This window comes from Zonotrichia albicollis, chromosome 13 (genome assembly GCF_047830755.1).
Source record: "Zonotrichia albicollis isolate bZonAlb1 chromosome 13, bZonAlb1.hap1, whole genome shotgun sequence".
In the NCBI taxonomy this organism is placed as follows: domain Eukaryota; kingdom Metazoa; phylum Chordata; class Aves; order Passeriformes; family Passerellidae; genus Zonotrichia; species Zonotrichia albicollis.
This window is the reverse complement of record NC_133831.1, coordinates 9,137,753-9,165,579: the sequence shown is the minus strand read 5'-3', so window position 1 is coordinate 9,165,579 and position 27,827 is coordinate 9,137,753. Positions and strand designations below refer to the sequence as shown.

The following is a 27,827-nucleotide window of genomic DNA, read 5'->3' as shown; positions in this document are numbered from 1 at the left end:
CACAAGAGACAAGTGTTTGAGCATATGAAATGCCTTGACTGTCCATTACTCTCCCCAGTAGTTTAACAATTGAAGTAGAACAACATGCATTCCAATTGTAAATAGTTTTTTTTTTTTTTACCAAGTTTTCTTTACTCATTTAAAAATCACAGAAGTTGGCAGAGCTGAACCCAGGTCACCATTTTAATTTGCATTTGTAGATCTTTAAACAATTCCATTGTACCTGTTTGGACACATTTAGTATTTCAGCACTCTCCTACTTGAGTCTGCCAAAAACAGCTGATAAGATTAGCTCTTTGCTGGTCAATGTCACTCATGAACTGGAGGCTGCAGCAGTAGGCCAATCAGTCTGGACTAGTAATAACAAAAAGGAGTGGAGACAAGGTATTTTTGTTTGCTTCAGAGAAAAGTTAACAAGACAGTGCAAAAATCCAAATTATCCCCACTATTATTCAGGTCACTGATGCAACTGTGGTGCACCCTTTGAAGTGTGTATTACTTCAGCCATAATCTTGTAATTTCAAGATTTAGTTCAACTTAAATGCACAAATCCATACATGTGGCCAAACTCAGGTCAACTGAGACAGGCATTCTGAACTAAGGTAAAAATCTTAGATATGTTTTTGAAATACATACCTCACTTTGCCAGACAAACAGGCTTCTTGTTGTCTTTTACTGCACCAGAATTCAGTATCAAAACAGCCCCGATTCCAGGCTTACAGCTTTGGAATTTATACATAGAATATGAATCAGCATGTCTGTGCTGCAGTAGTACCCTTTACTTCTGTTTTTATTTCTAGGTTTTCTCCCTGCTACTTAGCTGCCAAGATCTAGTATCTGCCACAGAAATTCTGCCGTAGAAAAGTGGTTTCTAGGTTTTAGGTGGTCACTTTCTAGGGAACAGCACTGAAATTTATGAAGGGAATTTTCTCTCTACTGAGGTAACTCAGCTACTGTGTCTTCACTGAAGCAATTAAATAACTGTTCACAGACTTCAAACTGAACATTTTGACTTTGAAAGTTTCATAAAACCTGGAAGAGATTTACAGAGCTGCGGCAGTGCCTCTCCGAGTGGGTGCTCGGAGCCACCCTGGCTTGCTCTGGCACTGCAGGGGACGCTCTCCCCTGTTCCTCGGGAGGTCGGGAAAGCAGCTGAGCCTTTCACCTTCGGGATGAGGCAGCAGCATGACTTAGGGAGAAGGAGGAGAGTGGACCCCAATCGGGGTCAAAGCCCAGTTTATTACAGAGCTCAAAGCACAGCCCAAACCCAGCAGCTGCACCAAACTGAAAAAGACTATTTGGAGTGTGCAGGGTGTTATAAAGGGGGGGGAGCAAACCAGGGAGGGTTTGCCCACCTGCCAATGGGGATACAGCAGGGTGTGGGGACCAGGGAAACAGGCAGGTAGGGGAGCCAATAAGGGCCACCTGAGGGAGGGGTCCCAGTGCCTGAACCTATCACTCGACGCCCTTGGTAGAAGTTTCTAGAGGGAGGGGATGGGCCGTTGAGTGATGGACAGGACACTGGGGAGGGGTTAAGGGAAGGATTCAGGCACTTTTGGGGAACAGGTAGGGAGATTGACATAAAAAAGAAGGGAGGAGGCAGCAGGGGCAAAACCATTATAACAGGGGGAAACTGGTATAAACCAAAGTAGAACTTTATACAACTAAAACGTATGAGAACACAATACAACACAAAGTACCAATGTGTTATCAAGAAAAAAAATCAACCATTAATCAAATCTGCAGTGGCAAGGGGCAGAAAAACAAATGAAGTAGTTTGTTGTGACCAGTTTTCTTCTGAGAAAATAACTGAGACAGTACAGCAAATCATTTCATGCAAGCATCCATCAGAATTAAGCTGGAAATTACTTAGTCTTTGGAGTCAAAGTGGGTTTTATTCTGATGTAATAATGCATTACTTCACCACTTGTTTCTGCTGAAATCTAATTTGATCCATTAGCTCTTACCATTTTGGTACCGATTCCAAAGAAGACACAGTATTGACACACATCTTGTGTGAGTAGGTAATGAGCAGGTAATCGTTATCCAATGAAAACCTGCCCTGAAAACATGCCATAGTTTAGGAGGATGACACAAGGGCATGACCCATGTTGGAATCCATCTACAAGTAAGAATATTTTTAGCATTTCTGAAAGACCACCAAAACCAGTTTTTCTGTGTCTTCCAGTTCCAGCTCTTCCCTTTCTTTTGTGTAATTGCTTTATCCTCCCTCCTGCTTCTTGTAATGGCTTTAAACTTTAGTTGGATTTGATTTCTGGTTTCTTTTCTTCATTTGGGTCCATTTCTGTTAAAACACAGTAACAGAGCAGCTGTATGTTCCGTGTAACTGCACCTGCAGAGAAATTGGAGACAGATTAGAACAACAGCCACCTATCTCAACTCTAATTACAAAACACATCTGACCAATGAAAGCTGTCAGGAATGCTGTCTCACCTCTCTTTAGGGAAAGAAACAGTAAAAGCTAGTACAATAACTTTGTCCCACTCATTTTTCACAAATCTTAAACTGTTCTGTTGATATCCTAGGGTGTTCTGCTTCTTAGGTACCCTGCCAAGTAACTGAATAAAATCTTTTTTCCTTATAATTAAGAGTGTAAAATTTGTGGAATAAAGAAAGTAAAACTAATAGCATAGAGGGAAGGCTACAAGATTACTGAATATTTACATACATTCTACTACTGCAGCACCACATCCTGCTTTCAGGGTCAGGTTATGCTATAAACCTTCCTTACCACATCCCTCATCATGGCTGTCTCACACAGTGACAATAACAAAGAGCACTGATAGAGAAAAGTTGAAATTTGTGTAATTTAACTGCTGGCAAACTGTAATTCAACAGAAGGCAAAATTCCATTCTTTACTGACATAAAATCTATCTATTTTCAAATAACCAATTCAGTAAAGCTGGACAGCTTGTGCTACCAAGAATGTTCACACTTTTTACAATCATCAATCTTGGTTCAAATTAAAGACTTTTTCCTGATGTTTTGGCTATTGCTGAACAGTATCAAGGCTTCTTTTCTCTCCTCTTAGCTCTTCCTGCAGTTGGCAGGATGGGAGAGGGCAGGAGTCTGGCAGGAGGATGTCCAGAACAGCTCACCCAAACTATGCAAAGGGCTATTTCATGCTCTCTGGTGTCACGTCCAGCAATAGAAAAGGGTTGAGCAAGAAGTGTTTGCCTGTGGGAGTGTTTCCCCATACAGCTGTTGCTTGGAGACTGGCTGCACACTGGGCTGCCTGTGAGGTGTGTGATTGATTGCTCTTGCAGCAGCAGGGCTTTTCCCCCTCTTCACTCACTAAATTTTCTTTGACTTGACCAGCAGGGCTCCCCACCTTTTTTCTTCCTGTTCTGTCCCTCGTGCTGCTGGGGGTGCTGATGAGCCAGCCCTGGCTACTCAGCTGGGTCAGCCCACCACGACCCTTTCCAGGAACAGATCAAGAGTCACCTACTTACTTTTCCCTTTCCTAACAACATCTCCAGCAAACAAAGAAACTTACCCATAAACTTGTTAATAAATTGAGGTCTCCTTGATGCAGGTAAATAGACTCCCAAGAAAAAGAATGGAATTCCAGATAAAGCAATGCCAATTCCAATCACTGAATTTATAAAGTCACTATAGAGTGGCACTACCACCAGAAATATTGTGCATATACAGAATATTATTGGGAAAGCCAGACTCAGCTGTAGACAGAAAAAAGAGAACATAATGTTAATGAGATATTCACTATCTATAGTTACAAACATTATGATACAGACTTTCCTGTCTGAAACCCCCTCTGTAGAATTCTCTGCTCTTCCTCTCATATATCTGGCTATTTAGGACAATAAGCAAATAGCAGAATTATTCTTAACAGAACTGTTGCTAAATATTGCAAAAGTAATCAAGTATGGTAACTCTGCTGTGCCGAAAGAAAGTGCATAGTAGCATGAAGTGTTTTTAGACAAAACCAGTAAAACTTGGGAAACAAGAATTACTGACTTTTTGGAGTAGAGTATCAAAGTATGAGGTTAGAGTATTAGATACCATCAGAGCTAAAGGTGATCCACAGAGTTACTTAACTTGAGCAATTCCAACCAGAGATTTCTGCTGCTAGATAAAAGGCTAACTACTGTGTTAGGCTCTTGAGACATTCTCCAGTGGGCAGACAGAAGGGGTACTTATTGAACTAGCATGTAATAGAGTATACTGCCACAACAATCTCTTGTTCTTACCTAGCAGACAAGCTAACTTTCATGGTACAATATCAAAGGGAAACCACACTTTATGTCCTGATCAATCTGTAACCTTTACACTTAACATGTATGGTCCAGATTTTAGACAGTACTCTTATAAGGAAGGCAGGGATTTTTAACAATTGTGTAATCAGTATTACCTTAAGAGGTCTAGGCCGATCTGGTTCTTTCCAACGTAGATATAACTGCCCAGCAATAGACAGACCAACAAAAAACCAGTAACTGAAGCTGAAGTAATTAATCAGTTTGAAGACATCTTCCACAGCCAGGTAAATAAGGGTCATAAAACACTGTCAGAAGAGAACAAGACTAAGCATCTAAACTCAAAGGTTTGAAATTTACTGTTTATCCTGGTTTTTGCCTTTAAGTAACACCTGACACTCCTTAGTGTCTGGCATAATTTTGTGCCTCAAAAAATTACTCTTTCAGCAATCACCTTGATGACAGTATATTTTATCTCTTGTGAATTTTTTTAAGTTTTCCTTTTAATAATTCATATTCTTGTTCTGAAAAAGTTGCCTTAATTCATTGACTGGATCACAATAAATCACATTCTTATTCAGGGGACTGGGTTTCTCAGCTGCATTTAGATGCAGGAAGGATCTGAGAGAAGCACTTTGGGCTCTAGGAATTATTCAGTCTTGAGCAGCAGAAATCTTTTATATACAATATGTCAATTATTAGCTGCAGTTTCAAATGGCTAAAAATGCAATCCATTGTAAACAGAACACATTTCTTATGGCATGGCCTTCTGCTAAACTGATGTTCTGATTTCAGCATGAAATTGAATACATACATGGACTAGTTCTTTCATACTTTTCTCATGTTATTTTTTATACATATATATTTGTGTACATTTTTCTAGCTCTGTGTTGAAGCTGCATTTTGAGGGAAGCTGTGCTGTGTGTCTCATCTAATTAGTTGAAAAGAAAAGCAATAACTTGCATTGAAGAGCAGAGCTGGCACAGGTGTGAACCTCTTTATGTGGATCATAGACAACAGATCAGGAAGGTGACCTTCCCGAGATCCTACAAAAAACAGCCTGAAAAAAAGAAGTAAAACACATGTTGAGATCACAGGCAAGGAGAATATATTACAGAAAATCAAAGAACAATACCAATCAAAATAAATGTTTACAACACTGAATTTCTGTCCTTTAAACTGGAACCTTCTTATAAAGGTGTATTGTACAAGTATTGAGAGGTAAGCTTTTAGAAACAAGCTGTTAACAACCTTTTTTGTTTTAAATCGTCCTACAGGTAAAATAGGGAATCTCTACGGTAACTGAAACAAATTTCTATTGTTTCACAAAATTCTAAAAGCTAGCACTGAAATCATTCCAGCTTAGGGAAAAACAGTTTTCAATGTCAAGAGATTGCCAGAAGAGATTGCCAGGTCCCTAAAATGATGTCACTCAACCACATGCTCAAAAAACAAACACACAATTTTATTACCAACTGTTCTATATTGACTGCTTCACCAAATGATCATATTTCTTCTCAGTAGAGACATTGCAAATTCATTCAATGGATAGGAAGAATATTAAAATGCCTGGATAAACCTATTTAAAACTTTTGCTAGTTACATCCACAATCAGTGCTCAAAGAAAAGGTTCTAGACAGTATCCTAAGCTTTCTGATTGCAGCTTCATAGCAGTAGCAAGTTTTTTAGAGTTTTTCCAAGTACAAAGTTTTAAAATACTGATATTAAAAGGTCAGTAAGTTTTAGATAAATACATTTGAAAACAAAAACTTGCTAGAATTATTCTATCAATTAAAATGGAAGGTAATGCAAACAATCGGAAGGCCTGAGGACTCACCACACAAAATTCATTTGACTCTTTTTCACCAGACAAAATTCATTGGATCTTATAATTATGCTCTGCATACACTCAGGAATGCTTTGGAGAAACAAGGCAGTGTTAAGGGTATATGTACAGACACACACAAAGGTTTATTTAGATCTGTGGTTTTATTGTGGCTATTCATTATAGTTTGAGTTTTAAAAGTATTTTCTGCCTCTCTCATAATAGATCAGCGTAACAGTAACATGTAAAAGGAATTATGAACATTTGTCAAGCTGAAAGAGGTATGCACTACCTTGATGATGCTAGAATTGAAGCATTAAGTCCTCCAAAGCAAGAAAAGGCTACAGCAATGGGAATCGTCCAGCTGAATATACCAAATACCCTATCAGCAAATGTCTGATGAAAGGGAAAAGAAAAGGAAACATGAAAATATCTGCAAAAAAGAATATGTAAAAATATTATATCAGAGCTTTTGTAATACACTTGTATGGAAAAATAGTAACACAGTAAGAACAGTTCATAATGCAGCACAAGGAATCACACAGCTCTCTTATTTATTTATGTATTCTAAATATACACAAACTCCTTTAGCCAAGCATCTGAAGTCATATTTCTGCTCACAAGGGAAAAGAAAATGTTTTGAGCATTTTCTTCCCAATCCTAATATATTTTATTATCTAACTGACCTACAGAACACAAGTGAACATTCTTTGGATTACTAAAAATATTACCTAACCAAACAGGGAAATGTCATATTGCAGTGAATAACCACTGCCAACATCACAGCTGCTGCTCATAGATTCTATTGTAGGAATCTACTTCAATTCCTTTTTTTTTCAGTTTCCTAAGCAGCATCTTTTTCTTTAGCTCCACTGGCAGGGCCTCTGGACTCTACTCTCACAACTTGGCAAATAACAGAGCAATTGATCTTATCAATTGCTCAATACTTGATGTTGCTAGACAATACTGCAAGAAACTGTGGTGACTGTCCATGGTAGAGCTCTGGAACCAGGAAATCAGGAGCATCAAAGTTTAACAGCAAGTGGTAAGAGCCACTGACTGCCAGCAGTCTTGGATCTAAAACAAAAATGGGTAATAATTTGCAATATACTGTCCTGGTCTATTCTGTTCAACCTCCTGGATGGAGAAAAAAGTCAGAGAGACTTAAAGTATCAGACCACACATTTGAAACATGAAGAAATTTAATTAATGCAGACTGACAGGGATTCTATCTCCCATCCTGGTCTGAGCATTGTACATATCTGGACACTGGCATGAAGTGAGGCAGAAATGCCCTCAGGCTGTTCAGAGGATGTGGGTGGAAGCCTTCCTACCCATCCCAAGCCTACCTACACATAACTAAATCATTTCCATCATTTCTTTTACAGAAGCAAACTAACAGTCATAGTAGCAAAAAAATCATGACTACATTGGACAGCATCAAGTCACTATTTAGGGAAACACAAAGGTACATACTCCTGTATAAGTATTCAAACAAAGGTTTGAACATTTTACATCTTAGCAAGCAGCAGTCCCCTGAAGCAGAATGTAATTTGTTATGATCCACTCAATGAATTAAGACAACTCCTCCAGAACAAGAATGAGGACAAGAAGAAAACTCTAGTAAAGCAATTGTAGTAATATTTTAAAGGAATATTTAAACCTGAACTGCTGATTTCTGAAGCCAAACAACAAGTGAAATTACCAGACACAAAACTCCTGGAGGATTTTTTGTTTTAATATATTAAGTTAAGCTACAGAAGAAGATGTTAGAGAATTAAGATGTTTAGTAAAACTGCCCAAAGGATAAGCGTTTAGATAAGTAATATTAACAGCTGAAGCTAAAGAAGAGAGAAAAAAAAACCTATTAATGCAATCTTATGCTGAAGGATGCAAATTAGCTAATATAACATTTGGAGAAATTTTTTCCCTCCAAAGATGTTCTTTGCAATGATGTTCTTTTCTATTTCCTTTTGAAACATCTGGAAGTGGGCCAGTGTGAATGACAAGTGCAGGACTAACTCAAAGGCTATTTCCATCCTGTAATGTGTATCAAGTTGTTCTAGGAGATGCTAATACTGTTGCACACATCTTGGAAAGCAACATTTAATTCAAATGAACAGTAAAACCCACAAATTATATACAGACCAAAATGCTACAGATTCAATGTATTCTGGATGCAGACTATGTGCTACATCAACTGTTGATCCAGCTCAAAGCCTAAATAAGTGATTTCCCTAGAGCTGTACAAGTCAGACTCTTCAAAAAAGAGAGTAATGTAGTAAAAACCCCTAACAAACACTGTCATTTCCAATCTACTTTCTAATGCTGTAGTTGGGATTCATCACAGAGCACAGGGCAGAGAAACTTCAAGAGCTAAACTTGAGGTGAGGCAGTACAAAAGACTATTTTAATTGAGACTCATCTAAAAAAAGTTCAGCTTGGTTTGCCAAGTAGATTTACCTGCCTGCAAAATGATCTTTCAGCAAAACAAAGTTGAAAGGTCCCTGAAGTTTGCCTAATCTATCTATTGATATTAACCAGCTTTACATGAACATTAAGACCCACCTGCCTTTAGGCAGGTGTTTTCTGACAGGGTTTCACCTTTATAACAAAAATCAGCCAAGTTCATTACTACTACTCAGACACTTGAGTACAAATTTAAAGTCCTTCAATACCCTCCCTTTAACATATGCCAAGAAATGTCTTTTTCCAAGCTCAGCTATAGTCTCTTGTGAACAAAGATAAACCCAAAGATCTCCAGAGCATTTCTTGCTAAAAGAGATACTGAAGTCTAAGTAAAAGCAGCCACAGAAACATTCACTGCATGCATATCAGAGGATTATTTTGCATAAGAAGGCAGGGTAGAGGAAAGTACAACACAAAATCAAGTTATTAAGCACGCATACTGAGTGCACTGCACCAAGAAGGGAAAGGTGGAGGGAAAAGTAGCAGAGTTAGTGGTTGTTTTCTGCTGAAACCACAACTGTACAATCATGGATTCTCCAGAAATGAGCCAGTCCTGGGCTTCAAGCTGAGCTCCTCACTAATTCTACTTTAACTACAACTACTTCTGGGAGTTGTGAAGTACATATATAAAAACAAATGAGCTGGCAATGGAGGAAAGAATAGAGCATTTACAAAGGCATGTGGAGGATGACAGAGCCGCCTACCTGGAGGTAGCTATAAGCAGAAACATTTAGTCCACCAAAACAGGAGAAAACCACCACTATGAGGATATCATCTCAGGATTCTTCTGAGAAAGTCTAAAGAGCAAGAAGGATTAAGAGATTAAATTGTCATCTCTGCTATAGTCTGACAAATCCTGTAGTCCAGACTTGAATTATAACTGCTTCTAACAGCTTGGAAACAGAATTCAGAGAAGTGCTGATGTAACCCTTGCAAGTACAGATACAGTTCTTTTATGCCCTCCCATCCATTGAATATGTAAGGTATACATGGATACATGCACACTGTAGGACATGCAGCTGGAATTGTCCCCTTTAGTTTTGATTTTTTTTTTCAAACATCAGGGAATAATAATGAAAGAAGAGGCTTTCCAGCCTTGCACTTCTCAGCTGAACTGCCCTTATTTAATCATAACTAAAATGTTACATTACTCCCAGAAGAATGGTCAAAAACTGAATTACAGCTTTGTTTCAAGGCATGAATGACTGAATAAACTACATTTTATTTTTGTCTTGGGTTAGTTTGATCTCATGATCATCAGCTGGTAAGTTTTGAATGGTTTGCAAGAATACTTTTTTGTCCTTTTAAAGGTCCAAACAACAGTTCTGTACAAACAGGTTGAACTAAAAGCAGCAGAAATTCCAGCATCAAGAGCTGCCACAGCAAAATACACAGGATATTGCCTCACACTCAGTAATTCAGGCACACAGATGAGTAGCAAGACCCACATACATATTACAAATCACAAGATGAGAACAGTTTCATCATACACATACACTGCACATTAGAAGTGTACTTAGAGGCACACAAGAAATGTCAGACTACACTGAGAGCATAAGGAGCCACAAGCACATGTGAGGCTGGCAAAGCAGCACACAGCATTGATTGGAGGGACAAATGGAGAAATGCAAAGGGAATGTAGCCTAACATGAATAAGAAACTTATACCAAAAAATACCCAAGGATTATCAGGTGTTTCTGTTAGGAAAGTTTAAAAGGCATCTACAGAGCCTCTTCACATTAACTCATTTCAAGGTCCTATTGCCCAGGAGCTTTTCCAGACCAAGTTCTATTAACATTCAGAGTAGCAAGGGGATATATGTGTGTGTGTACATATATATATAAGCAATCTGACTGATATTTTGGAAACACAATTAATTCTGCTTTGAAATTTTTCTTGAGGTGAAGTATAAATACATTCCCACATTACAGGAAGATCTGGCAGTCAGAATTACAGTATGTTTTCTTAATTTTGAGCTTCTGAGGACTCTAAGGTGCTACTGCCTAACAAAAACAAACTCTTGATTAATGGCAATTAGGAAGCTGCACATGCAAAAAGAAAAAAAAGCACCTGAGCAGAAGTTTTCTCCCATTGCCATAGATTACATTGTCAGGATACTGTATGACATCTCTCCCCATTGACCAAATTAGATTTATTGTCACATATATTAGAAGGAAGAGTGCCCATCAACCAAACCCAGAAAATTGTAAAGGTGCAATAGAAAACAATTTCAATGTGTCTCTTGTAATTCTCCTTTCAATTACCATGCTGTTGATCAATTCTACTCAAACAGACATAATTCTCTCATATTATTGGCAACACCTTTACTGGGAGAAAAAGGTATCAGTGCAGTAAGAAGTCCAGCATAAAATTCCCACTTCATTTTTGGGTCACTGAATATAATCTTATGGCAAGAGAACCAGCACTACTCTGCTGCATTAATACACTGCATTCCTGCATGCCTGTAACTTATCTCTTCTGTACAGCCCACATTAAAATTTCCAGTGTCAGCTCCAACAGTAAAACAGTTCCATTTATGTTTTCATGGAGGTGCTGAAGATATTTGATCTAAACCTTCTCAGGTGTTTATCCTCTCTCACAGCTAGCTGTAGAACAAGGGTTCAGTGTTTCCCTAGTCTCTTACCTATCTCATACTGAAAATATAATATATCATTCTCAAGTTCAGCTTTTCAGCTTGGACTCCAAAGCCAGAGAACTTCCATGCAGCTGCCAACAGGAGTGTTGCATTGGCAGTGAATTTACAGCTGGCTCCAAGAAAGAAGGCAAATAACTTACTGAACAACTCTCCCTCTAAAAGCAACTGCCTACCCTCAGTTTGAAGGTATGGAATGTGCTCTTCATCCAAAGAAACCTTACTGGGAAGTGCCTGTGCAAGCAAAGAAGAGGAACATGACACTGATGGCTAAGTACAAGCGGATTTTCCTTTTCAGAAAAGAAGCCAGTGAAGCCAATGAAGGAAGAGAAGTAATACCCAAAAGGTCTAAGAAGAACTTAAAAATTTCTGTCTGAATTCAGTTAGAAAAAGAAGAGCTCCAGGTTGACCTAGTTGTGCTCAGATGAGGAGGCTTAGGGCAGTACCCACTATTCCAGCTCATGCACCAAAAATCAGGTGTAGGGTCCTGATATCTTTGTGGTTAGTTGAGAATAGTCAATACTTATTAAATACACCAAAGAAGAATAAAACAGCTAAACCACACAGCCTCCCACGTTTCAGTTCATTGAGGGAGCATGGCAAAGCAAAGCAAGCCTGCTCTAGAATATGAGAGCACCAGGGTGAACTGATGGATTACACTGCACTCACAGGATGATATTCAAAGATGCAACTGAAGTCATCCTCTTTATCCCCAGTCTGCTGACAAAGCTGTACAGCTCCGAGAAAGATGACAGCTGGCTATGCAGGACAACTGTTTGCTTCAACCACTTTTAGCTCTTCCAAAGGAAGAGCTAAAAGAAGTAGGTTGTCAAACACCACCTATTGTAGGAACTCAATCAAGGCCCACAGAAAAGACCAAACACAGGTATCAAACTGTGCATTGGCAGCCAGTATGCTTCCAGTCAGGAGACAAAAGTGCTTGTGGAGCCAGCTGCTTCTTTCACAGATAAAAGCACAATAGTAGTCTCAAAAAACATCAAAAAGGTTGTTCAGTAGTAGTGAAAGATGAGGTAAAATGTCTGCTCTTCTTTATTTGTGTTTGTGCTACACAGTAATTTTCATCTCTATAAAAGTTAATAGCAAAGGTTGTAATGGTTTCCATAAGGAGGTAAAACAGAAGTCAACTGTGAGACTCTGACAGGAATCACTGAAAAAGTGAGTGATTTGACACAGTCAGCAACCATCTGAAGAGCATTTGCAAAACTTTTAAGCTGGCTGTTGCTGTATCACTTAAATTTCTTCAACAAAAAAACTTCAAAAAATCCATTTCTTAGCCCCAACACTGGGGCTATATTACATGAAGCCAATTGTGTTATAAAAGGAGGGCATTTTATTATTTCTTTTCCCATATAACCCCCTGGTATGATTTTTTTTTGCCCCATCACCAATAAAAACAGCACAGAATGTGATCTGGAAAGATCCTTTCATACTTCTTTTACTCAGAACCTTCAGTCCATTCAGAAACCAGAAATGGCTTCACTCCATCCTTTCCAGCTCAAAGCCTCTTCACTGAAAAGGAGAAAGCCACTTCACTTCTTCCCAAAACAGCAACAAGGAGGCTGAAATGTAACTGCTGCTTGATTACACCAGACTTGAAAATGAAGCAATATTACTACCATGTTTCTTTAAAAATTCATCAATGTAATCTTCAACCTACGCCAACTTGCACCAACTACATAAAGGGCAACAAGCAATCTGTAGCTTGTGTCACATGTAGAATATCTGAGCGGATCAAAGTGCCTCAATTTCATCAGATTTCTTTGAATAGCTTAATTCTCACCTCCTTTCTTCATTCATCCACTGAATACAATGCTCTAAGTCTTCCTAAAGATTCCACTGAGGATAGAACTCTCTTCCACCACCCAGAGAATCTGGTTTTTGCTCATACCCTTACAATGATTTGTTAAGCATCTCAAACACTCACTTGTAACACTTGGTCAACTTACCACTGCCACAGCATCACTAGCGAGAACAGCATGAGAATCCAGCACTGTATAGTAAGCTATATTGGTCATAATATAGATAATAGTGACAATTGGCATAGACACTGCAATAGCCAGGGGCAAGTTCCTGCAAGACAAAAAAAAAGCCAAAACTCCAAAACCCACAACTGCAGAAAAAGAAAACTTACACTAGTAACAGATTAAAGTTATTTATTTGTATCATTTACAATGCAGAGAAAATTAATGAAACCAGCATGAAGATTTCAAAGAAGGTATCTCTGGAATCAGAGTTTGGTTTCTTTATAACTAGAAATTCTAATATAGAAGACTGGAAAATAAATCAGATTTTTATAGTAACTTAGAACCTAAATTATGTCTAAAAAGGGATTCTCTGCAACTGCTCTTCAAACACTCCAAGGTTTCCACATCTGTAGTAACAGCCTTCAAACTTACATGCTTTAAATGAAATTTCCTAATGTCCATGTTAATTACCACATTTAGAACCCAAAGAGGCAAAGCTCTGAGGTTCTGCCCTCCTCCTCCCTGGGGAATGGGGTTGTCCTTTCAGCACCTCCTTCTGGAACTGATGCAGGGAGCTTTATTAAACCAAACCCCTGTTCTCATCTGCACTCATCACAGCAGAGAACAACCTAACTGGGCTGCACAACAGAGATGCAGATCTAAAATTCTGAACAGCTATGAGCCCATGCATGTGGTGTATCCTACTAGCAAACACAGGTCTAGAAAGCTACACAAAACCAAGTCAAGAGTAACAGGAAACTGCTAACCTTTAGATGTGAGCAGGTAAGAGTTAACTGTGAGATAAAGTCACAGCCCTGAGTGTACAGCTCCACAGAAACACATTTTTAAGGTGTGGCTTTGGCTTTTCTCACTCTTATTCTTCCCTCAAACCACACAGGAATATTCAAATGTTTCAAAAGGGGAAGCAGAATTGAGAGTGTTACTCTCACATTTGCCCAGCTTGAAATCAAATACAGCAGGGTGACATTGATGTGCATTTGCCATAAACATTGTTTGTAATAACAACAATAAAAAATCTCCAAAAAACAAAACCCCAAAGCATAACAATTATCAGTCTGAATACTTTGCAAGTCTGAAACTTTGCAAGTTTCCTCAAAAAATTCCTGAGGCCCAGAAGTCCAGCTGTCTGTCTGCTGCCATAGAAGCAGAAAAATAAACAGGGCCAGCAATCCTCTATATAAATCAGTAAATTAGTAACTGGGAGTTCTGACTCTTCTTTCAGGTTGCACACTCATAGTAAGAGACGCATGAATCCCAGCACAGAGAAGAAAAAGAAGCAGAAGACTGTGAATTTAGTTCAGAAATATTACACAATGTAACAAAAATCTGAAATAGCATTTTAAGGACTTTGCATCATCCAAGATTAACGCCAAGGGACGATGTCAAAAAAATTTGTGGATTGCAACTTCTGGGTGGATAAGCATGAAGGCATGACCAATCAAGTGAACATGAAAAATATGTAATTCTTGTGGTAATTTTGTAGAAGTCTAGAATACCTCATTATTCTCAAGAACTGTCAATGCAGAAAGCTAAAATTTGAACTTCACTTTACCAGCTACCATTCTACCAAGAATGAAGCTTGTATTAGGCACTGATGCCTATCTAAAGCAAATGATTATGAAGAAATTTTCATCAGCTAAATATACTGTGAGAAAAATTGTTTTTCAAAACAAGGCATCTAATAGAAGAGCTATCAAACTGATAACAGAGAACACTATACTTACTTTAAAAAGGAAAGGGCATTGCAACAATACTCAAAAAAGAAGCTTTTCAGCAGAAAAAAAGCCCATTATTTGAAGGGCCAAATGACTGATGAAAATACAAAATGTGTGTCTTCTGAATATGTCTATCAAATCTTTGCAAGAGGATTTAGGGAAACAAACTGGAAAACTGGAATTCAATCTAACCAAAAATAGCTAGGTTTTCTTTAAAGTACTTATCCACTGTTTTAATAGATAGCTTTCCTGGTTAGATAAATGCCCAGCATAAAACTCAACATCCAACATAGAAGGGAATAAACTGCAAAAGTCAAAATCAGTTGGAAGAACTAAAAAAAAAAATCTCATTCTTCTTTACCATTCAGCTATAGCCATCTGGATGCAAAAATCATCAAAGGGAATCTATTCTAACATAAAGGTGTCTGCTTACAGACTCACAACTGGGCAAGATTGGCCAGTTACACTTTTAGAGTATAAATTCATGGAAAATATGAATATTCTTAAATATGAAATCAGAATGATTGCACAGGTAAACACAGACAACATTTAAGTACCACTGCAACAATGACACCTATTATAATAAATTGTAACAACATCTTGAACTGAAAGTTTATCTAGCACTGAATACAACATCCTGCAATCATCTACACTTAATTGTTCTTGCATTTTAATTTTTTTTTCACTTTTAATGGAGTTTAGTAAATCTTTGCCCTTGGCAATCCACAGCCTCACCAGTAGAGCAGTTCCACTCATTTCTGTATAAGCTCAGAATTTATTAGTGAGTAACAGCCACAAGCCCCCCAACCTGGGACCATCCCCATTTAGAAAGTTCAAATCATTTACCTTTCTGGGTTTTTGATTTCTTCTGTTACATAATTGAGTGTATCCCAGCCAGAGTAAGAAAACAAGGCAGAATATAATGCAAGGGAGATTTCTCCAATATCAACAGAGGATCCCTCAAAAGAGTTCTTGAAGTGCCCTGTGTGTCCTGTGTGGAAAAGATGCAATGAAAGAGGATAATAAAATACAGTAAGTAATATTTTTCCATGTGCCACACAATTACAAAAACACCTCAGAAACCCTAATTCCTTCAAATCTCCTTATTAAGAACGTTTTTCCAATCCTACTCCAAGTTTTAGCCATGAGAATTAGCATGGCATTTAAACTACTATCAGTTATTCTGTGTGTATGATACTGGTCTACAATTAAACACCTGGTTTGTCCACAGTAGCACAAGAAGTTCAGGAACATTAAGTTCAGACAAAGCTGTAAACAAATGGCAATGACAGTACTCAGGTTAAGTGTGGGGGTTTATAACATATATATTTAGAAAACAACCCACTCAATTCTTCTTTATCCTTTTAAATTTTCAAACATTTAGCCTATGCAGAAAACAAAGATTACAAGTGACTTTGATAACTATGAAAAGAGAACCCCACACAAACACCGACAGGGATGTTTAAGGTTTTGCTACTAATAATAGAAAACTGAGAAAAATTAACAGAGAATAAAGCTTTCCTGTTAAGATAAAATTTTCCTAAGCTAAAGTGTATGTGTGGTTTTTGGACCAGTATTTGTGAAAACTTGTGCCATCTTTTGACTGTAAGCAAGTCAAGACAAGTTCATCAATCATAGTTTAATATTAAGACTCTCTCTATATATAAACATACACAAAACCACCAAAAACAGAAAGGCAAGTTATTGTGCAACTCCAAAACGTGCCCTATTCTATGCATCCTAAAGTGTTTAGACTCCATTAAAACTGTAATATTTGAAGCCTCCAAAATATCTTTACTTATTTCTCTTCTCTACTTTTTATCCCAATCAGACATTGCTACTCCCTCAGCACAGACACACGTGGAGTAACTGCTGAGTTAGGAACAGAAAATGGAGACAATGTCAAGGAAATCAGATGGGAACAAGCTTGGTATCTACAAAACAAGGGATGGGCAGATGTGCTAAGGATTATGGTGCTCACATATGCATATTCTTGATTGGTTCACAGTAATTATCTTGATCATGAACTTTCAACAATAACCAGTTAGAGCAAAGGACATAAACTGTCAGATTGCCAAGGAAAGACAGCCCTTTATGGCAGCTTTAAATCAGGATAATTTTCTTAAGCTAACACACCAACAAACTGTTCCCAAAGGAAGGGCTGAGAACAAAAGTTCAGAATTTCTCTTAACTTGAAGGCACAATGCCCAACACACACACTTTCTAATTCTCAACAGTAACTCAGGCTTTGGGCAAAAATAGAGCTGTAGCTTCCCAAGTTTACCTACATATTCTTAGCACTTTTGTGCCTTAAGTTCAGACACTTTCAGGCCACAGATTCATTTTGTAAAAAAATATTCAATTGATCTCACAGTAGAGAAGAGATGTTCCTTAGAGAAATTCGTAACTTGCACCACTCCCACTGTATTTTGCTGCCTCTGTGTATTGCTGTTTTCACTTCCTTTTTAATTCTGTATTGCAGGCTGTAAATAACACAACATTGCTGAGCAGTCAATTACCTTCTTTTACCAAGTTCAAAGTCAATTGAGATAAGATGGGTATCTCATAATACAGTATCATGACAATACCTAACATTGGTATTATGGGTACATTCAAGGTGGCTGCATTACACTTTTTCTACTGAGGCATTCCATAAAACATGCAGAGGAAGTTCACTGTCCTTACATCAGTCACTCAGCTTAATTGATAAACACAAACCTTTGTTACAATTTTACAAGCTTACCCTGGCAGATTTGAACAATTCCAGCGATGATGATGGCGATAAGAGCAAGGACTTTAGCATAAGTAAATATATCCTGCACACGTGTGCCCCACTTAACATAGGCACAATTTATAAATGTTAAAAGACCTAAGGAAGGAAGAAAACACAAAAATTAAAATTCTATTTGAGCAATGCTCAGTTTAACTCACTTTTCAAAGCTTTTAATTGACATCTAAATATGCACTGACTTGTTATACTATTACTTAGGTTAAATTAATGCATTGGTACTGAAAACACACTGGTTTGAACAAAGCAGGAAACAGATGTTTGAACACTCTGTCAACAGTGGAAGGAAATACCTTCCTGTTCTCTGCCCATTTTCCTAATGTTACCTCTCATCAGCTGTACTCTGCAACTACCCTGGAACTAAAGAAATAATTAATTTCAATGTACCAATATTGTCCTAATAAATTAAAGATTATCTAGAAATTCCTTTGGGCAAACATATTAAAAGAGTGAGAAGGTTTCTTTATGCTTCATTGTTAGGCTGAAGATGAGTTCAACATCCATGGAGTAGCTGCAGTGCTGAGTATGCTTCCAGGTGATTCAGTACTCCTTTCCAGTTCTACTGAACTGCATTATGGAGAGAGAACATAGCAATTTTACAAGGGCATGTACTGAGAGGACAAGGGGCAATGGCTTTAACCAGAAAGAAGGTAGATTAGATTAGATTGGATTGGGCTGGATTAGACTAGGTGTCATCTGGAAATTCTTCCACGGGAGGGTCATGAAGCACTGGCACCGTCCAGAGGTTGGGGGTGCCCCATTCCTGGAAGTGTTCAAGGCCAGCTTAGATGGGGCTTGGAGCAACCTGTGAGAGTGGGAGGTGCCCCTGCCCATGGCAGGGAGTTGGCACCAGATGATCTTCAAGGTCCCTTCCAACCTAAAGCATCCTGTGGCTCTAAAGGGCGTGTGCCTTACAGCTAATGCAACAGGAGTCAGGATTTTTACAAACTGGTAGCAAGTAACGAGTATCCTGAATGCCTTTAGTCCTCTATCCCAAAATAAATCAGTCAGACCTATGTCACAAGGTTGCAATGAAACTTGAAATGAGACTTTCAGATCTCACAAATATTTTTTTAGTTGCTGACTAAACTTACTCACATGATCAACTTCCCCAAGACAGTTCTCCTGACTCTCAACATTTTGCTTATGCATTCATTACCTTTCTCTGAAGTGGAGAGCCAGGCAACCTTTGTCTGAACTCCTACTAAACAGGATTCAGTATCTTCAATATTCTTTATTCAACAAAATCCTAATTTGGCACATATTTTTCTTAGCTAAATTATTACTACATAATTGAAACTTCTGTATTGGAAACAGTGTTTCTTCCAAATCTCAGTTTTCTCTCTAGCCAGTGAAAAAATGTTTATATACTACTGTACTTTTTATCTCCATAGATTCTTCTTGTACTGTGTATTTTAAATATGCATATAAATAAAAACTAAACTTGATTGTTTCAGGAGTAAGGTAGCAGTAAATAAAAATTATATTAAAAGATGTGATATATTATTTCCTTTCCCATAATCCAAGAATACCATGATACCATTGAGATAAAAATGGCCTTAGCACAGCTACCAAAGTGAAAACAGTAACTTTTAGAAGCTAACAAAAGAAAGGTAATGATCAGATAAGTACAGCAGTAGTATGTTACACAGTCTGGACAAGCTGGATGAGCTTCAGCTGTGTGGCAAGAAGAGGGGAAAAAAAACCCAGTCGTATCAAATTTCAAAAGTCAGGACTGCTGCAAGCTCCCAAACAGCCTTCAGGAAAAAAAACAACTCTGCTCAGTCTCTGCTCTTCAGTATTAGGGACTGGAGTATTTGCTTGCTGGATTTATTTCTGCCATATTTTTTAAAGCAACTTTCATAAGCAACACCTCTCTTTTGCTAAAAATACTGTTTTCTTCAATTTAATTATTGTTTAGTCACTTAAAGTTTCTGAGAACTGTGAAGTTTAGTTCTGTAGCACCAGATGACACCCCACTGCCAAAATGATTGTCAAAGTAAAGCTGTATAACACAAAGACTGTTCTCACACTGGCTCTAGTATTGCTATTACTAAAATAAAAAAAGAACCAACAAGCAAAACTAAAAGTAAACCCCACAACGAACCCACCCAGTCTCACATACAATCTGTACCTAACCTAACTTCCACGCCCAGCAACTTCATTACAAAGGGATTAATCATATCCAGAGCTAGGGATGTGACAAACAAGCCCAGCAGTGCTAAGACAGGGAGAAGCCTAAGCTTTAACAGCTAAATGGAGCTGTAGAGCAGGGCTGTGTCTTAGCACTGACACCCAGAGCAGGGCAGAACAAGCATTTAAACCACAGGACACTGTTGAAGTAAATTGTTCCACCTGCCTGAGAGTGATCCTGCTGTCATGTGTCTTCACTAAAAAAAGAGGTGTTAAATCCTCTTGATTAGCAGCATATGTAGAGGACATCACAGTGTTTGTCTATACCTACTAGATAATAATTTTAATTTAATCACTTTGTCTTAATTTATTGCTTTTTAACCAACTCCTTTTTATAAGGGCTATCTGCCCTCAGAGTGAGGGGGATACCTTAAATGGAAGAGCAGATTCTCCCACACTCCTTAATTTGTGCCAAGATACCTTGGGACAATACCTGTTTAAGGAATGTGAACATGACATTACAGGCCCTTCACTCATTTGCAAGAAGGAGGGAACAGAACTGATTAAACAGACAGATTTCCTGGAAAAAGTTTGTGATTATTTTCCCCCCTACTTGCTCCTCAATTAATGTTTCCACAGCAGTAAAAAAATAACAAAAATGGAAGGGGAAGCTGCAATCATCATAACCAATTACAGAGGCCAAATACCCAAAGTACATGTCATTTCCCTTTCCGTATCCTTTATGGACACTAAGAAACATTAGAACTCTTCCAAGAGAAGCCTCAAACAGGCAGCACACATCCTTGCAGCATATTGTTGGGAGTAAGAGTCCAAGTTCTGTGTTGGCTTTTTGATACAAAATCGTGTCAATACAGGTGACAGGCTCCTGAGCACACAGCTGTGGATCAGTTCATCACAAAGCATTGTGCTACACACTTGCTGAAATACAGTTTTCACTGTTTACTGGAAATGTAAAATATGTATATAAACACTTTTAATAGGAAACACCTAAAATTAAATAAGACACACAATTCAATCATACAGCAGAACAGTGTGGGCAGCTGCTCCTCTATATATTGATTAACAGAGCTGGCTATATGAATACAAATATTTCAATTTTATGTACATGCAAAATTTCCACTTTTCAAAACAGCTTTACCACACACACTGCTCTACTGATCTTACAGTTAATCCCAAGTATAAAGAAAAATCTTGAATGAATGATTTTTTGAAACCAGAGTAGTAACTGAACCATGCAACCATTGAGAACGTATTGCAAACCAAAATACATCAGAATTTCTAGCATAAGAGCCATTCTACAATAGCTCTTAAGACCACACCAAGAGTACCCCAAGGTCTGATTTAAAATACCTCTCTCAAGGGAAAGTAATTTTTACCCCCTTACTTACCTGGCAATTTTTGCCAGGTAAGTAAGCCTGAAAGAGTTCAACACCTTATTCTGCTTCCAAATGAGAAAATGGTCATTCACTGACTGAACACCTGCAAGTTTCTCAGGCTGGAATTGTTCTTTTCCCCACTATACCTCAAACCATTGCAGATCCATTATGCACCAACTCAGAGCGTGGGTAAGATGTTTTAATAAAACATCTTTAACAAAACATGGATAAAAACTTACCATAGTAAATTTCAATAAATACTTACATTCACAAGCAGCTGCTATGAGACGACAAGCCACATATGGAGGGTCACAAGAAGGGAAGAAAGGCTGGACTATGTAGTTAGCAAAGGTGATGGCAATGATTGCCTGACTAGTTGGTTCAACAATCAGGAGTGAGGTCCACAAACGAATAAAAGCAATGAAGCTCCCAAAAGACTCCAAGATATATGCATAGCTGGCTCCTGACTTAGTAATAGTGGTTCCAAGTTCAGCATAGCACAGAGCTCCAAAGACTGAAAATATCCCTCCAACTGCCCAGATTATTAAAGACAATCCATAAGATTTGCTGTAGATGAGAACTCCTTTGGGCGAGACAAAGATACCTGAACCAATCATGTTGCCCACTATGAGGCTTATCCCATTTATTAAAGATATTTCTTTCTTCAGTTGCAATGTATCTTGGTCTCCATCCTGTTTTCGACTCCGACCTGTCCTTTTTGATTTTTTGACTGGGCTGTATTTTTGTGGTTTTGTATCATCTGTCCTTTCTGCCATTGTAGAAAGACTGTGAATTCTCCACGACTCCGAACCACAATCTAAAACAAAATATAGACAGCTGAAATAATTATTTTTTTTTATCCCTTGCAAAATCTTCTTTCCACCTTTTTACCCTATGATTTACAAATATAAATTAAAATATTTCCTTTTGTTGCTTCATGTTTGGTTCTTTTTACACAAAGTCAAATTCATGCACAGTTAAACAGCAGAACCAACCCAGACAAACCATGAGACAAATTGCTATATAACTTAGAATGAAAGAGGAACTGCTACCATCAGGAAAAGAAACAAACAAAACTGTAGGAAGGACAGAATTAAAGGTCTCCTGTCTTGAGAAGACCAGAAAGAAGGACAGTGAGTTGTTATAGATCAGGAAGTACCACAAGACCAAGATGGAAGTTCTAAGCATGAACACAGAGGTACTGCAATACTAAAACTACCAATCCAAGCACTGTGCTTACACAGGTAATTTGTGAGAGATCCAGCAGCAAGTTATCAATTGCTGAGGGCCACAGGCAGAGGTGCTCACTCCACTGTGCCCTTGATGCAAGCCTTGACCTCTGACTGACACCGAGCTCTTCCCTCCCTCCCCAGAGCTCTTTATCCAGATCTCACTGCCTCATCACTCACTTATCTAAAAGTACAGACTGCACATAAAAACCCACAGTGGTTTCAATCCAAATTCCTCCATTAGCAGTTGTTTTTAACAGTATCTAAGGACACAGAAATTAGGGGGACACAAGGACACAAAAATATTTTCCTCTGCTTCAGAACTGACTGACCAGAAAAGAGTCCCCTTCTTCTGAAGTCTCCAGAAAATGCTCCCATGCCTTCTAAAAGCAAGTTACTGCTAATAAAATCACTCAGCTCAAGAAGACTGATAATTCTGAATAAGACCCATTTTACACAAGATCACTAGCTTATTAGTTGCATAAAAAACCAGGCCCTACATATCTACCAAAATTATTTTCGTAACTATTCATTTGTCCTGTCCCTGATTAAACCTTTAGTGTATACTTCAGCTATTTACTATAGAATAGAAAAAATAAAAAGAAAATCTGGGTCAATTAGAATAAAGCAGGTAATCTAGTGTGGAGTGGATTTTGTGCTTTTTTTGGGGTAACACTAATTTTACAAAAGGTTTTCTATCTGCAACAATAAACTTGTCAACTGTGACAACAAAAAACCTGAATATGGGAATTTTGAAAGGTCAACATGCAGTCACCCAAACCACATGTGCATCTAGTACACATGAACATACAAGCTCTTGTAGGCACACCTTTTTGGAGATAATACTCCTCCTCTATCATAAAGCCAACACCTGTATACTAAAGCACAGAGAATCTGACCAGACATCCCTGAACTAGAATGAAGATGTGAAAATTACAAAGATTCTTTTCAATCAATTACAGAAGTAACGTCTACTGAAATGGAGTACAAATTTTTTATTGAAAAGTATTACTTCATTCATCTCCAACTCATTAATCTTTAGAGACTGTGTTCTTTTAAGTAATGCAAAGTAAGACCCTCAATCTGTTTAGTTGGATTATTATTCTGGTTTATTTTCCCCTCAATACTCCAAATAAACACTTTAAAGATGCCTAATTACTGAATACACATTTTATCATTTACACGAGTCAACATCAAATATCACAGATACACCAGAAGACATCAAATTTCACACTTATATTCAAACAAAAATTTTTCAAACTTCCAGAAACTAATCACTACCATTTCAGAACTTAAAAGCTTGAGTATTATAATGAGGCACCTCCAACAAAATTAACTAGAAGAGAGGCTTCCCCACAGTTTCTACAGATGAGTGTCAGCAAAACTGCAAAGGAAAAGCAAAGTCAATTGATCTCAGCAGTTGTTACCTGTTTCTCTTGTTATTTATTCTTCCATCCACCTTGTGCCAAATTCATCTGCAACCACTTCACGCCTGGCTTTGCGTTAGTGGTGTAGCAGAGCAAAGTTTTCAAAAATATATATGCTCCATAAATTCACAAGATTATTTGTTTGCTTTACAAGAGGAAGCTATTATCTGTAAATGCATATAATCATTAAGTAATTATAGATATGGTGCAATCATCAGAAAGTTCTGCAAAACAGCAGAACAAATAATCAAAGCAGATGTTTTCATTACTAATTTGGCTGTAAGAAGTGGATTTAAAAAAAACTCTTGTGACCCATAAAAATATCATTCAACTCCAAACTGAGTCTTTCATTTCCATGAAAAGAACTCGGGACAAGATACTAATTGCAAATGTTTTTTAGAAGGCAATTCACCCTGAACAAATGTCAGCAGAAGAAACAAGAATACTACAGCTATTATTATGACATCCAGCTGCCATTTAAAACATGCCATGTTCTTTTCAGCCCTTACAGCCAAAGGATAAATATGTTAAGAACTGATCATGAATGTAAAACACCATTTTGGCGGTAACTACACAGCTTTAGGATTTTTTCTCATATCCTGAGCTCATTTTTTGCTCATATCCTGAGCATCATTTCCATTTCCTCCTAAACACCTTCCAAATACAAATTCATCAGAAGCATGCACATTACTTGGAATATTCAGGCATTTTGATGATTTAAGTCAATTGAATAATTCAAATCCCATCAAACCTGGTGTGTTAATTCAGAGCCAGTTTTGCACAAAGAGTAACCATGACTGGTTTACCTCATGGTCTGGAGTTCAGAGGTGCATTTAATTACCTGCAACTAGAAACTCAGTCACCCTTCAAATGCATCCACCAACCAGCAGCACGTGCCTGCAGTTCAATACAGTTTTGTTACCCATGACCTTGACTGCTTCCTGCCCTACTATCTCCACCCAGGAAAGAACAATCACAGTATCCCTCAACCCAGACTCTTTTCTCCCAGTTTTGTCTCTTTTGTTATTCCCAATTTCGGGAATCTGCTAATAACTAGGATTTGCCTGAAGGTGTGTACAACAGCTCAATGGAGATTTGATACTTCATTCTCCTCCCTAGTCTTGTTTGTTTTATGTGCCTTTTAAAGCCTTCAGGGCAGAATTGCTAATTTGCCTGACTCACCGTGATGCTTTTCCACCACCTCGGCCAAAATCTGTTGGCAGGTTTTTTTCTCTCAAGTGCTTCACTTAATTTTAAGTGGAATTAGAATCTGCAACTTTGACCACTTGGAAAAAACTTACCAAGAAAGAGAGAAAGCAGAGACTAGAGAAAACTGAAGCTATGTCAGAGAAAAAACACATATATCAAAATCCATTATTCTGTCCCAAGGTAATTATTTCAGTGGAAACAGAAAAGAGGCTTTGAGGAGGAGAACCAGAGACAAATAGTATACATTTTCTAACATACAACAATCCTAATATACAGCAGCTAAAAATACTTTCAGAACAATCTCTAATGCTGCCAAAGCCTGACCACAGGAGTGCTATGGCTAATGCAGGGCTCTGCCTCCACACAAGCTAACCAACACGGATTTCCTCATCCCTCACCCTTGTGCAACACAGTGTCTTCAACTCTTTTTTTTTGCTGATCACTGCAGCTGTGAGGAACATTTTGCTGATACATGTGGATTTTTTTTTTTAATTTTAAACTGAAATGACTCTGCTGTTGGTATAGAAAGCTATGGTATGAAACCAGGACACAGTGACTTGAAACTAGGATCGCTTCACTGTTTCACCAAAAATGTATCTTCTGGTGAGGCCTATCACACTGCAGCCAGGTACCACAAGAGCTGATGAAGGTTAACATGCAATTAGCAATGTACTAACACTGCATTACAGGGTGGCCCTCCTTTAAGGGGAGGGAAAGAGGAACCATCTGCCAAGATCCCCTTTCTCCCACTGAGCAGACTGTTTGACCTGGGATGAACCTGCAAGTGATTTCATGACCAAGGTGAAGTACCAAACTGCTAAAAGCTTACTGTGTTTGCTGTGCTTTTATACAATACCTGCTCATTAGCAAAGATTTCTGGTGCTCTTGCTACTGTCTTCCTCAGCTCTTGATTGCATAAAACAACTCCCACAGTAACACAGCTTTACATTGGCTGTTCACATGTACCAGATGTAAGACTATTTCTGAACACAATGACTGGCCCCATGAGCAATATTCAAGATTGCTCTATACAGGCAAACAGCATCAAAGTCTTCAGGGAGCTAAGCTCCAACAGAGCAAACGCTTATTCATTGCACTGTATATATTCAGGCACCTCACAGTCTGAACACTTACATGGGAAAGGCTTAGAGTTTGTCTGGGACATGTTTTTCTTTTTCTGCTGAGAGAAGAATCACTGCCCTACCATATGTATACTTAACAGACAGGAAGTCCGTGCAACAAAAATAATTCTCACTGTAAAGATTTGTTCAACCAAGTATTTTGTGCTTGCATATACAAACACACAATCTTTAGCACAATAAAAAAGAAACCATACCAATAAACTTTTGATCAAATATAATTGGTTGTAACATCCTTTAAAAAAAAAAAGACAAGGTATGTTTGTCATGTAAAAAATATGAAAGAGAAGTTACTATGACAGTCTTTTCACTTGATAGTGTATCAGTATGCTAGTTAAGTAACATTTTCATATTTTTCGTATTTTTAATTATTTTCATATTTCCAAGATAAAAAACAGAAGTAAGCTCGCAACAGGGACTTTGATCAGTCTTGATTAGGCTGGCAGTGCAAGAGGCTGCTGCAGTGAGAGGAACATCTGGTGAAATTTATACAATAAACCCCAGGTAAAGACAGAAGGAACAATCATAGAGTTTGTTAAAGTAATTCACCTTATGTTTCATGCTGGGGCAGAAAAGTGGAAACCTCTTCAAAGGAGGAAAAACAACGCCAAAAGGCACACGCTACACCCATGTGTACTCTTTAGGTGGCACCTGATCAGATTGTAGTTAATACTGTGCGTTTAAAAACACATAAAACACATAAATCACTACTAAACGTCAGCAGGAAAAGGTGCGCTAGCTCTCTGCACCCACCACCAAAGGCACTAAAGGAACACGTGGCTTGACAAAGCCACCCTCGGGTCGCCATAAGCGGGGCTCCAGGGCTGTGGCCGCGGGCCCGAGGGCTCCTGCAGCAGGGCTGAGCACTTCCCGAGGTGTCACCGCCACTCTCGGAGGCCGCTCCGCTCCCCACAAGCCGTGGTGAGCCTCTTTCTCCTCATAAAATAAGCGAGGTTCACACAGCCCCGGGAAGGAAGTAGCTGCAGGCACCCGCCTCAGACGGGTGCTGTCAGAGTCGGGGCGCCCCTTAAAGACAATACAGAAACACACACGGCATTCATATGGCTACCACCGCACATTTCGGCAGCCCGGATCGCCAAAGCCACCGCCCCAGATGCTCCGCATGGCAGGGCTGCCGCCGCAGCCCCTGCATTGAGGCTGCTCCCTGCTCGCCTCCCCTCAAGGTCAAGAGAGGCGAAGGAAAGGGGAAAGAAGCCCAAACCTCACCGGGGCCGTCCCGCCGGAAACGCTACCGCCAAGCTCCCTTGGGATGCTCCCCGCCCTTTGCCGCCCGAACGAAACGCGATGGCCGCCCCTACTCCACCCCACCCCCCCACGGACGCATCAGAGCCACGGCGTCCTCCGTCACCGCCTCCGCCGCCGCCTCCGCCTCCTCCTCGTCCTTCCCCGGCTGAAATCCGCTACCTCCCGCATGGTCCCCCCGAGGGAGAAGCCGCAAGTCGCCCACCGGCTCCGCGGGGGTTACGCGGGACCCTGCGGCATCCGCTGGTGCGCAGGGAAGTGTTTGCCGGGCCGGAGCTCCCCCCGGCCCCGCGGAGTTCCCGTCGGCCCCTCCGTTACCGGTGGGTGAGGGGAGCCAC

At 39.0% G+C, this 27,827-nt stretch overlaps 1 protein-coding gene across 7 annotated transcripts; it reads right to left on the bottom strand.

Moving 5' to 3' along the window:
- Nucleotides 1-44: 44 nt before the first annotated feature.
- Nucleotides 45-27,827, bottom strand: SLC7A6 (solute carrier family 7 member 6). Of its 7 annotated transcripts, none has more exons than XM_014269667.3 (11): nucleotides 27,652-27,792; nucleotides 26,776-26,898; nucleotides 21,488-22,039; nucleotides 17,648-17,773; nucleotides 15,751-15,895; nucleotides 13,151-13,274; nucleotides 6,354-6,457; nucleotides 5,200-5,296; nucleotides 4,395-4,544; nucleotides 3,519-3,702; nucleotides 45-2,353 (listed from the first exon to the last, which is right to left on the bottom strand). In XM_014269667.3, the coding sequence occupies exons 3-11, from the start codon at nucleotides 21,996-21,998 to the stop codon at nucleotides 2,259-2,261; spliced, it is 1,536 nt and encodes a 511-aa protein (XP_014125142.1). In that variant the 5' UTR covers nucleotides 21,999-22,039; nucleotides 26,776-26,898; nucleotides 27,652-27,792; the 3' UTR covers nucleotides 45-2,258. The 7 variants fall into 7 exon arrangements, with proteins under 7 accessions (XP_014125142.1, XP_014125141.1, XP_074407109.1 ...); XM_014269666.3 differs by lacking the exon at nucleotides 27,652-27,792 and adding an exon at nucleotides 27,454-27,558; XM_074551008.1 differs by lacking the exon at nucleotides 27,652-27,792 and adding an exon at nucleotides 27,449-27,528.

What these genes read in the sequence shown, in the direction of transcription:
- SLC7A6 (XM_005490789.3), bottom strand. Translation starts at nt 21,998, where the DNA reads ATGGCAGAAAGGACAGATGATACAAAACCACAAAAATACAGCCCAGTC. An exon ending in GAAATCAAAAACCCAGAAAG is followed by an intron (nt 13,275 to 15,750) that starts GTAAATGATTTG and finishes TTTGTCTTGCAG; the next exon opens with GAACTTGCCCCTGGCTATTG. An exon ending in ATCGGCCTAGACCTCTTAAG is followed by an intron (nt 3,703 to 4,394) that starts GTAATACTGATT and finishes TTCTGTCTACAG; the next exon opens with CTGAGTCTGGCTTTCCCAAT.